Source organism: Macrosteles quadrilineatus, unplaced genomic scaffold (genome assembly GCF_028750875.1).
Source record: "Macrosteles quadrilineatus isolate MER2022 unplaced genomic scaffold, UCM_ALF_1.0 Scaffold_6__1_contigs__length_79288215, whole genome shotgun sequence".
Taxonomy (NCBI): Eukaryota; Metazoa; Arthropoda; class Insecta; order Hemiptera; family Cicadellidae; genus Macrosteles; species Macrosteles quadrilineatus.
Genome location: NW_026542599.1, coordinates 21,720,274 through 21,732,225, shown reverse-complemented (window position 1 = coordinate 21,732,225; position 11,952 = coordinate 21,720,274). Strand labels below are relative to the sequence as shown.

Here is an 11,952-nt window from a genome sequence, read left to right as displayed (position 1 = left end):
ACACATGTGCCCTCCTTGCCTCTATTTGTTGCCGAAGGGACAGAAGGGCGCGGAGGGGAATATTCGATCCCCGAAGGAGGCGTAGTTGTCGCCACTGATGACTCCGCAGATCGGCCGGAATCTGTCAATTGGCTGGGGTTGACTGGCGGCGGGGGCGGTGACCTGTGGGACTTTGTAAGGCTTGCCGAAAACTCCAAACACCTGATCCAGCCAGATGGGCGAGGACTTGACGTAGCTAACCAACAGCAGATAGTATACACTGGTCACTAGTAGCCTGGGCATGTCACTCAGGTTGGTCTGTGTAAAAATATCTTATGTGCTTTTATCGTCAGCGCACACCAGAGAAAAGCGTGAGTTACGGTCGTGACAGATGGATTTACTGGCAGAAGAGTGGCTGGAGATGGTGTTCTTGTTCTTATAGTTTATCAGCTAAAGACTAAAAGTATGAGGTGGAAATGGTCCTCATCAGCTCCTGCCAAGCAACAATGCAATCATATTATATGAACCATATTAATTATGCATAATTTAAATCAAATATAGCATATGTAAGCCTCTCCCGAAAAAAGTGAAATTTCACAATATGAAATATAATGTGTTCTAACATGATTCTAAAATTAGGTCCCTGCTAAACAAAGCTTTTGCACAGAAACTGATACAAGTCAATGCTGATACTTTAAAAAGTATCAACAATGTTGAAAAAGTTGAATAACATGAAAATATGTACAGTATTATTGTCTTTTATACCTCCTCTGTCTAAAGAGGGAAATCATCATAATTATAATTTATTTTTTATCGAATTTCCATAAGTGTGTCACAATAATTCGAGTAGTTGATTGTCCAATTTTGATGAAATTCGGCATGAATTTGTTGAGCTATTATAAACTTGTGATCCTGCAAAATCAGACCATATGGGAATGGGATGTTTTGGGGGTTTGAAGTTTTTTAAATGAAAATACCTCAGGGTTTTTATATGTTCATCTTTTAAATGGAAATGTCCAATTTTCATTCCAGCCCTTTCGTAGATTTTAGTTAATGTTGTTTTTTTATATTTGATCAAATTTGTTGTACGATTCAAAGTTGCTGGAGAAAATCCAAAACTGAAAGTTAAAGATTTGAATCTCGCATGCTATTCTTTGGAGACAATTAAAACGGTTGTAGTTTACTAGTTTATGGATATATTTTGATCAAAATTGACAAACTATTTTATTTCATTCTGTATTTGATCAAAAAACACTTTTTCCCCTCCCCGTAGCAGCAAACCTAAGTACACTCATTAAAATCTACTCATTTAAATAATAGACACTATAAATCTGAAAAGTTATAAAGGAAATATTTAGTAAAAACCTAATCAGGCAAATGGAAATTCCCTCAGCTTCAGGTTTGCTCCGACAGTGTTATTCATAAAATTACTGTATTTTGTAAAAGGTTCTCGGAACGCATTAAAATGTTTGACAAAACAATACTATAAACCAATTGCAAAAACCAAATATACGCACCACTATAACTTCATCAAATATTTTGGCCACATTAAGAATACTTAAGAAAATAAATTACTTGGCATTTATGTATCTGTGTATAGCTTTATAACCAAATGGTTCAACATTCAAAGTTGTTTAAAGGGAAAATACAAGAAAAAAACATACTTAAGAATCCCACTTTCATGCATTGTTCTTCAATCACTAACACTATAAGCAAGACACACAGTTTAAACAACGATAGATTGACAAAACTAAAGCTTAGAGAAGGGAATGCAAGTTTGTTAAAGACTAACAAAAAGATGACACGGAATAGCTTGTTGTCGGTGTCTGTTGGAGACTGAATAATGGAACAGATAAGCAGTTGGTTATTTAGTACCTAGAACTAATCGTGACCTCAGCGCTCAGCTAAGGCGTAAGTAATTAACTAGGTCTCTTTCTGTGCCTTCAATGCCTTATGGAAACATCTTGTTAATTAGGTATTGTCAGTTTAAACAGTCAATGACGCTACGTTCCATGTACTGTAGTACTTAGGTTGCTGTATATATCTTAATAAAAAGAAACAAATGAAATAAGAGACACAATATACAATATGGACCAAGCTTGGGGTTGTTAAAGAGCCCTTAATAGCTGAAGGAATAAGCTATCTAAAATTACCTAAAGCTGATTTTAGCTTGCAGAGGAGTATGGGAGCATTAATTGTCTAAATGTCATTGACAATTTTTTATACTTTACATTCCAGGTATATAGCTGTTAAATTCATTTACATAGCGTATGATTCATTTACATAGCTGTTGTATTCAATCTGATAAATAGGTTTACATAGGTACCTTATAATCCGTCAAATTTACAACACAGTTAGTTGTTAACGTTGACACTGATGCTCCATCTTATATTTCCATCCCTCATCAAAAGTCATCAAAATCAGAAGATGGCAAAAAAATAAACACACAAAAGTTTGCAAACGTAATAACATGCATAATTAACTCCTCTTGTAATAAGTGTTGGTGGAATTTTTGGGAATGAATACCAAATGTTGTTAAAGATTATACAATAAAATCTTATTTATGTACAATCGTTCAATCATAAAACTTTGGATGAATCTTTATGCAGGTTTTTATACCCATAGAATCCAAATGTTTAGTTTAAAAAAGAGTTGCAGTGACTATTAAGATAAAAATGAACAATTAGTATTATACTGTATACCTAGGCATATATGTTAAATTTTGTACTCATTAAATATTTTTACTACATGCGTTTATATTTTGTTATTGTTCATTAGAGATTTATTTTTGTTGTTTTGGGTCAGCTATTGTGTTGTTTTAGATTTACTCCTGGTATGTATGTTAATTTTTTGCACTCTTTTTAAATAGGTACTCTTTACTATTTAAGTTTAACTGCTCTGCTATTGCTCTTCAGATTTTTTTTCTCTTTTGTTTTTGTAACTTTCAGATTTTATATGTCATTGCCGTTTTACTGTTACCAATGCTTTTCCTTTTCACATTGTTTGTTTTATGAAAGTGAACTGTTTTTTTTTAGTTTCATTGAATTGTTCAGTCTTATTTCGGCTCTTTGCAGGTATTTTGGATGGTTTTGTTTTTCTCTTTTTTGTTGCCTTTATTGGCACTTCTTTTAAAATTGGCGATCATATACTATGTTGTATTCATAGTTTTAAATCGTGAAATTAATTATTGATAATTAAGTTGTGGTGTTTTTTATATTATACCTGCTTCTGTAGCTTGCAATGTTATTGTCATTTGTAAAATGTATGTACTAAATGTAATCTTTTTGTAAACTGGTTTATGCTCTGTGTATAAATGAATTGAATCGGCTTAATACGCGATATAACTGACTTTTTCTCGACAGCCATTCAATAGTTACCATAACTTAACTTCTAGCAGGTGATAAACTTTCACTTACAACAAAAAGGGAAAACACACACCACATTTTAAATACTTTGTATTTTATTGGTATCCTATAATGTTATCTAGTTCACATCACAGCTTTTTCTTAAAACACTTTTATAAAGAATGAAAACTTGTCTTGCTCATTTTGACAAGGAGATTTATACAAATATATTACAGTGTCCATGGGACCAGGTAATGGGATGATACAACAAAACTCCTACTCATTCCTAATTTGATTGCTATAAAATTTAAATTCAATTTAATGTTCTATAAAAAACTACAATATTGTTTGTTTAAGAGCTAAACTGAAATAATCAAGCTAACGATGACTAATTCATCTTGTGATCATTAAATAATCCTCTCAAAGTTATTGTTAAGAATACCAGATAATACTTTTAATTAGCAGCAGATTAATTAATAAATAATAATAGAGTGAATTAAATCTACAAAACTGTGTTAATTGTTAAATTAAACAAACAACTCATCCCTATACATCTTAAGACACTTCCTTTGGTATTTGTTGATTTAGTAAGAGTGTAATAAAATGTATGTGTAGTTCAATTAATAATCAAGTTAAACATTATTAATAACCAAGCATAAACATTTTAAATGAGAATAATCTGTATTTTAACTTTTTAGTACATAACTATGATCCCAGATTGAAGTTGTTACATGAAACAAAACAGACATCTTACAATTAAGTGATAAAAAAAATAAATCATTGAAAAAGAGTTATTCCTAATAAAATGGCTGTAACATACTGACCGGCGATAGAGAAGCGAAAGGTTTTAAAATCCAGACCAATTACTTGACATCCCAGTCATCAGAAAGGCTTAAAAGACTTTTTTAAGAAGTTTGACGGGCAATCATAAAGAAATAAAAAAAAATTGCTTGAAACATCCACAAACATAATGAAAAACTAGTTTTAACTTTGTCAACAAATGAGAGCTTATGAAACTTAGATTAAAATTGTTCGGTCTTACAAATATTTCTCCACTTTGTCCAAAAAGCCAACCTTAGACAAAATCATGTCATTTTTATTTCCAGTGAACGTATATTGACAGAAAATACTAAAAAGTGTATAGGTAATTCAAGTTTTTCATATTTTGAAATAAAATCTTGTTCTTTGGTAAAAAAAGGTGAAAAGTTATTTAAAAAATTTCACGTTTTCTACAAAGTGTTAAAAAAATCTACAAAAAATTTCTGGTACTTTATGGAATCGCTGATTTGGGGTGGAAAAAAATCTAGAATTCTGTTTATGTTGAAGGTTTAAGAGATCGATGGGGTCATTTTGAAACCATTAAATTTTGAGTTAGTAATTTATGTTATTCAGATTAAATCAATAATATTTTTACTAGACTTATCTTTTTCTGAAAATTGAATACTAGTGCTAGGATTTCAAGGAGGGATACTGAAAGGTTTGGTTCTGAGCCTTCTCGTAAAATAAAAATTTTACAAGGTCAAACACAAATCCAGTCAACTTTATAGGCTATGTTAGAAAATGTATAATTTACACTCAATAACCCTTATAATATTTCATTTATTAAGTTTTGGATGGGGAAGGAGTACTATTAGGATGCTTTGCCCTACTGGCATGATGGTTGCCAATTTCTTTTTGTCATAGGACTATTTAGGATTAATAATTTTAGTTGGCACATCTATTGACCCACCATTATGCCTCACTGAATGATTTTAAAATCCCTGGGCTGTAGCACTTTATGAGCGTTTACAAGTACCCAAAATAAAAAAAAAACTAAATTAACAGTGATGCAAGTGATAGTAACTATAATTAGGATTGATAAATATTCCTACCAATATTAAATAAGGTAAAAAAAAAAAATGGTAAAAATAAATAACATCTTTAACCATTATTGTTAAAAGAATAAATGTTTGAACCATGTGTGTCCATTAAGATCATAACACGTAATATGCTTCGAATTTTCTTGAACATTTGTAGAGCGTTTTATTAGTCCAATGAATGTGTGAATAAAAGTATTTGTAAATTATGTTGTTGCAAATTCAGTAATGCTAAAAAGCAGAAGAAGGTTGGCAATAAAATCACTGTAATTCAGTTTTTTTGAGCAGGGTTCTACATAATAAAAAAAAAAAACATCCTATTATGTTGAAACTTAATCAGTCTTTACCAACATCTTTAGAAAGTGTTTTTACGAGTATAAAAGTTACTTACTTAGTAAGATTCAGATTTTCCCTGTTATGACTTATGACAACATAAATAAAAAATACATTTAGTGTGCTATACTTCTATAAAAATGAACACTTTAAATCCTAAAAATAAAACCTTAAAAATCAACTAAAGAATTAATATACAGCTTAACACATATAAGTACATATATTAATAGCTAGATTTACAGCATTTACATAATTCAAACTAACATAATTACATAACTCTATATCTGGTCATTTGACTTCTCTACTTCAAAGACCAGCGAATACTGAAGTAAGGTAAAATGTACAAACTCAATGCTATTTACACAATTACAATCTTGTGGTGGGATGCGGGTACATAAAATTTATAAAAATACAAGAGAGTAAAAGAAAGTAACAAGCGTAAATCTAGAAAACATCAAATGAAAAACGGAACATCGACAGTGATTGTGATGATAGTGGAATGGCAAGACTGATTCGTAGATCGTTCACAGTTTGCGCAAGAGCAGATTATTTAACAGTCTGTCAATCTGGTGCTCTTGCTGACGATTGTTAACAGTTTGTCAAGTTGGGCAGTCTGCTCCGTGTCTCACAGTTTGTGCTGTTGGCAAGCCTGACAGCAAGAGCTTCGGTAGTACTTGTACTTGCACAGTCTTGCTTGAACCACAAGATGGCAGTTGCGGAACCTGTCTTTGCAGTCTCCGTCCTCTGTAAAAACATTAATAGATTCTGATTCCTACTTGATTTGTATTGTTTGAAGACCCTGTATACGATTATTTATTCAATCTGTGTTTATATCTTGTGTTATTTAATAGTTATTTAATCATGAATCTTAATCTTTAGCGTCTATTTAATATTATTAATCTAGGACATTACTCATACAACATTAGACATCTGCGATCTAAAACCCTTGACTATTGTTACGACTTGACATTCCATCCCTATGTTAATGTTGTCACCAATCTATTTTTAATAAAAAGGGTTCGTAGTTGATGCTGATTTAGATAACTAATTTCTCAACACACAAACTTGTTTGCCAAATAAAACTGATGGAACAACTTATTGTGAACCATAGCAACTGTTTGACCCATTTACTATGTCAGCAACAAAAAAAAGGTAAAACATAATTTTAGAAGCTAGTGCATTCCGTGACTGGCTCACACACCAATTTTTATTTCCTAATGAAAAATTGGCGACCACTGGTCCTTAGATGGGATGTCTATTTCAGTATCCGATAGTCAATGATAACATCAAATTGATGACATTTTTATGAACAAAAATATTGCCCACCTGGTTTTGTCACATTTTGAATCTGAGGCTGGTCTCTCAGGCTCTCATTCGTCTGAACACTGCTGTCTTTTTTCTCACTCTCTGAAAATACAATAAATGAGAGTTACACACACACCAATTCAAAATTATAAAGTGACAACTTGTAAACCACTACTTTTCTGTAATCATAAAAAAATAAATATAATTGGAAAAAAAGGGTCGCCGGATGACTGCCCCCCGGAAAACTACCCCCCAAGCAGGTTCCTACGTCATATTGAGGCCAGAGACCGGGGGGGGGGGGCAGTTTTCCAGTCACGGACACTCAAATTTAGTTGTCAAACAGTTCTAATCTAACCTAACCTAACCAACCAAACTTGCTGTAACATTTCGAAAATCTGTTTTATATTCACCACATGCCTTTTCTATTATCCAACGGAATTATTCGAATTAAAATTAAAATTAAATAGCATGATTTGTCTACGGGGGGTAGTATTCCAGTCGCGGACACGGCTTCCATATTGGTTAGTTAGCAGATTTTGTGACGTCACGTTTCACCTGGGGGGGGTAGTTTTTTGGGGGATAGTATTCCGCATCCCCGAAAAAAAGATAGAGAGAATTTTATGTTTCATTAAATAACTTCTTGACCAGCCTCGTATGTGTTATTAAATTAATAAATATATTTAAACTTAATATTGTTTACTCACAAGAAGGTAAATTCATATAAAAGACTGTAAGTGGTGATCGATTTTGGTTGGACACTCCAATCATCATCAGACCCAATAGGCGAGTGGCATTCTTCTTGTCATTCTAAAAAGGTTTAAATACCTGCTATTAGGCAATCCATTCAATTGTAGTAACAACTAGTTTCGGATTGTATATTATTGATCCATCATCAGGTAGTAAAAGGACTTCCTTTCTTCATAATGAAGAGCATCACATTTAACACAAACATAAATAAACATTTACAAGACAAGAACACGGAAAAAAAAATTATGGTAGGTAACTGATCAGTCGTAACAGAAAGGAACATGCTTTGTACCACCTGATGATGGATCAATATATGATCCGAAACTAGTTGCGACTGCAATTGAATGGATTTCCTAATAGCAGGTATTTAAACCTTTTTACTATTATTTGGCAATCTGGAGGCTAACATTACAATTCTTGCCATTAGCTTATTGGGTCTAATGATGATTTTGGAGTTGTTGGAGTGTCCAATTGAAATAAATTACCTCTTACCATCTTTTAAATGTATTTACCATCATGTGGGTTAACAGTTAAGTGTAAATATATTTATTAAAAGTGTTAGTTGACATATTTTGATATATTTGTACTTTCAGAGGATTCATTACATGATAGCAATCAGCAATACAAACCTAGGTTCTTACTTCAACCTGAATATGGATGTGGGGTGAGTCTAGAATAGAGTTAAGTGAGATAATCTGTGTAGAATATTCTGTGAAAATAACTAAGACCAGCTGTTCCTTAGTCAGGACCATGTAAAAGCCCAATGAGTATGGACAGTTAGTTGGGCCCAGTTTTTATTCTCTGCTAAGTTTTTCAGGATCAAATTGGCAACCACTGATTTTAAGGCATTATGATCAGCTACCCCACTGTCTGGTATCATTCTTACATACATTATCCATTAACACACAATTAATATTTTAATTATCAACACTCATTACAAACGCTGATTATTCATCAGACAATGACTCACCTATGTTAGGGCACTTGTGTGAGTTGCAAGAGCGTCGTGATGGTGGCTTGGAAGTCTCACTGCATCCCATCCCCACTTGTTGGGACTCGTCCAAACACCTGACGTCCCGACGCTGCACGCCTGTGTCACAAGATCTCGAGCACTGCAAAAGGTAACAAGTTAGGCCTCCTAACAAGGTAAAAGCACTTGGATCAGGAATACATTAGGGAACACAACTAACTTACCTCAGAAAAGAATTCCAGGCAGTTGAGAGCACCCAAATGTTCACAACAATTATTTTGATATTTTGCAACTACAAGGGGGTTTCTAAAAAAAAGTACAGTAGTATATGCTCCTTAAGCTATGGTTTCCAAGATCACGCCGGGCGGGCAGTGTGAGTGGACAAGTGTGATTACGTAATCAAGTTTAAACTGAAGCCATGTTTTTATATGTTTTTCCAAGCGCGAGAGATCACGCTGGACATGAGTTTTCCCGCCATCTGTCCGGCGGCGTGAGTCCTGAGCATGGCATGCTGAAAATGACCCAAGTCATTTCTGGCGTGTACGCCAAGCGGACAAGTGTAGGACTCTGTGAGGATTCTTGTAAAAATGTAAAAATCACACTTAGTTTATTTCGGTGTGATTGTAATAAAAGTAAAATGTATTTAACAAAACTGTAACTATCATCCTATATTGATTTTATTCTTTTCCGTGATATTGTAATAGAATCCAATTGCTTTGAACAAATGGTTTGTTTTTCATTTTAACCAAAACTATTTTTATGTGTCTTTTTGTTTCTAGAACCAGATGGTTGAGCTATGTTTGGTAGTTTTTACTTATTTTAAGGACTATAAAGTTGTTTTAATAACTCCGATGTTATTTCAAACAGTTTTGACGATATAGTATACATTTAGTTTGTTTGTAAATGTCTCATTTATATGCAATTTTTTGTCATTGTTGACTCTAGCTCATTTCCCAGGCGAAATAACCGCGAATGTCCGCTTTCTTGCAAACCACTCTCACGCCGAGCTTCATCGGACATCCGCCGGACAAAAATTAGCGCCAACGGACATCACACCGGACAGATCACGCTGGCCTGATCTTGGAAACCCTAGCTTTAGGGGTAATGAACTGACTGGCACTCTTTTTTTATAAGTTTATTAAGCACCTTAACAAACTACTAGAAATACATTTTGATCAACGAGTTTTATTTCTGGGCGTTGTATTTCTGGGTGTTGTAGCTATGGGGGGATTATAATCATTATTGGATTTTGTTAGTGATATTAAAGGAAAGTAGCCAAGAAAGACTGCATCCTCCCTAAAAAGAAAAAGTTGAGGACATATTTAAGTGCCTGGTCTCAAATGTTCTTTGATTAGCTGAACTTTATCCCTTTAAAGGAATTTCCAATCAACTACTGGGCTTTCCTTTAGACTATACAATTATCAAAAACCGTCTGACAAAACCCAAATGTTTGACCAAACAGTATGTTTGTATGGTTTACCTGAGACCATTCTCCCATGTACCACTCGGCACCGCAAGGTTGCAGTTTGCACTGCTGCTCGGCCGCTGGTTTGTCGCTCGCTCTACAATTGTCATCAGCTGTTGGGAACATCTGTCCTCCTCCCTGCGGCTTGGATACACAGATGATGCTTCGAGTCTGCTTCCCCCAGCCACAGCTGGCAGTACACTGTGAAGGAAAACAGTACAGACCTCCAATAGGTATACACTCTCTTCAATTTAATAGGTACTAATGTTGTTGGTCTAGTGGTTGGCATCTCAAACTTTGGTGCAAGAGGGACAAGGTACGAGTCTCAACATATCAACAAAGTTTGAGGATTAAGATTGCTTTATTTTAAAAGCGTTAGTGATTCTTCGTCTCAAAATACCTCTGACATAGAAAAAGTGTCAAAAATGATAACCTTGATCACATAAAATACATACTTGTCACACCACCCCAAAGACAATTCTCCTGAACTTTGCCCCATTTATAAAATTAAGACATGGATACTTGTCATTTAATATTTTTTTTAAATAGCCACATAACTTAAAAACAAATGTTGAAATTATTAAGCGCAACATTTAGCAAGCCAGCACAACAGCAGCAAGAACCGGATTTTTGCTATCTGTACCAGAGGTATATTATTGAGAGAAACTTTAAGGCTTTATTTTAAGGGAAAGTTTCATTTTTAATGTAAGTTGTTGAAGACTTCTTAGTGTTGTATGTATCCTCAAATATATACTTTTTTATTTGCTACTAGTGTCCCTGTTGCTCGAATTCGAGCAATTGCTAAGTAAATATTTGTAGCAAACTGTTATAATACTATATTAGCAAACTTATTGACGGTTTAGGATTAACCTATGCTCTTCTTCTCACTTTTGATTTCTGACAACAGCTGGAGTTTCATAACAATTTTTGTTTCCAATGTTAATCTTATGGAGAAATACGAAACTTTAAAGGGCTCCAGGGCCTCACTCTCTCATTATTTCCCTAAAAAGAAAGTTTCCTGCACAACTTCACGCTACGCTCTTTCCAATGACACCAAAAACATGACAATCGGTTCAGTAGTTTCGGAGGAGTAATTGTCACAAAAATCCTGCTTGCGTATTAAATAAGTATAGATTTTTGGAAAATTAACTGTGCACATACATTATGAACTACATAATTAGACCAAAAACACTTTGCACTATTTAAGGTGACAGTTAAATGGAGAAGAGTAGTTTTTCAGCATTCTGGGATTTTCACTTTGGTTTTTTAACATCAGATGCATCCACATTCCAATGCGTCAGTGGTGTGCCTTTGCAACATTAAGATTTTAATTCAGAATAAGTTTCTGCTAGCAAACATATTTTTTGTCTTCTATAACCTCACCATAAATCTCTCCAACTTTTATATCAGAAGACAAAAGCTTACTAACCGGGCTCCAAGGGCCTGTGAACCAGAGGGCTCCACATTGCTTGTCGCTGGAACACGATCTTTGGTTGTCAGGCCGCAGACTAACATCACACAGATTCTCCATCTTGGGCCCCGCAGAACAGACGATTCTGCGCTTCTGTACACCAGTGCCACAACTCTCTGAGCACTGCAAGATAAAATATTGTTAAAATTATCATGGTGGATACTATTCAATGTGTGACCTAGTTGTGTCCTGAGAAATGCCATACATTTTCAAAGCTTTGAAATAGAACCCTACTGTCATTGATCATTGGGTTTTGAATAATGATCCTAAATTATTTTTGTACATCTATAAGCTTTGACTATATAGATCAACCTAGATTTCATTCCCATGTTTAAGTTTTATTGCTAGTTTTAGAGCAAACATGAACGTTGTTGTATTAAACAAACTAAAGTACTGGTGTAAATAACTGACAGAATACAACTTCTTCTTAACCACACTGAACTAAAAGGATAACTAATACACTTGATCAACTTTTTGCCAAA

At 34.0% G+C, this 11,952-nt stretch overlaps 1 protein-coding gene across 1 annotated transcript in view; it reads right to left on the bottom strand.

The window, feature by feature from the left end:
• Nucleotides 1–3,436: 3,436 nt before the first annotated feature.
• LOC128996179 (thrombospondin type-1 domain-containing protein 4-like) overlaps nt 3,437–11,952 on the bottom strand; it is a 521,245-nt gene continuing 512,729 nt past the window's right edge. Inside the window, exons 15-19 of the mRNA XM_054421318.1 lie at nt 11,429–11,593; nt 10,015–10,200; nt 8,535–8,676; nt 6,839–6,919; nt 3,437–6,256 (exon numbers count right to left, since the gene is read on the bottom strand). Of these exons, the coding sequence (XP_054277293.1) occupies nt 6,138–6,256; nt 6,839–6,919; nt 8,535–8,676; nt 10,015–10,200; nt 11,429–11,593 (693 nt within the window). The 3' untranslated portion in view covers nt 3,437–6,137. The remainder of the gene's footprint in view (nt 6,257–6,838; nt 6,920–8,534; nt 8,677–10,014; nt 10,201–11,428; nt 11,594–11,952) is intronic.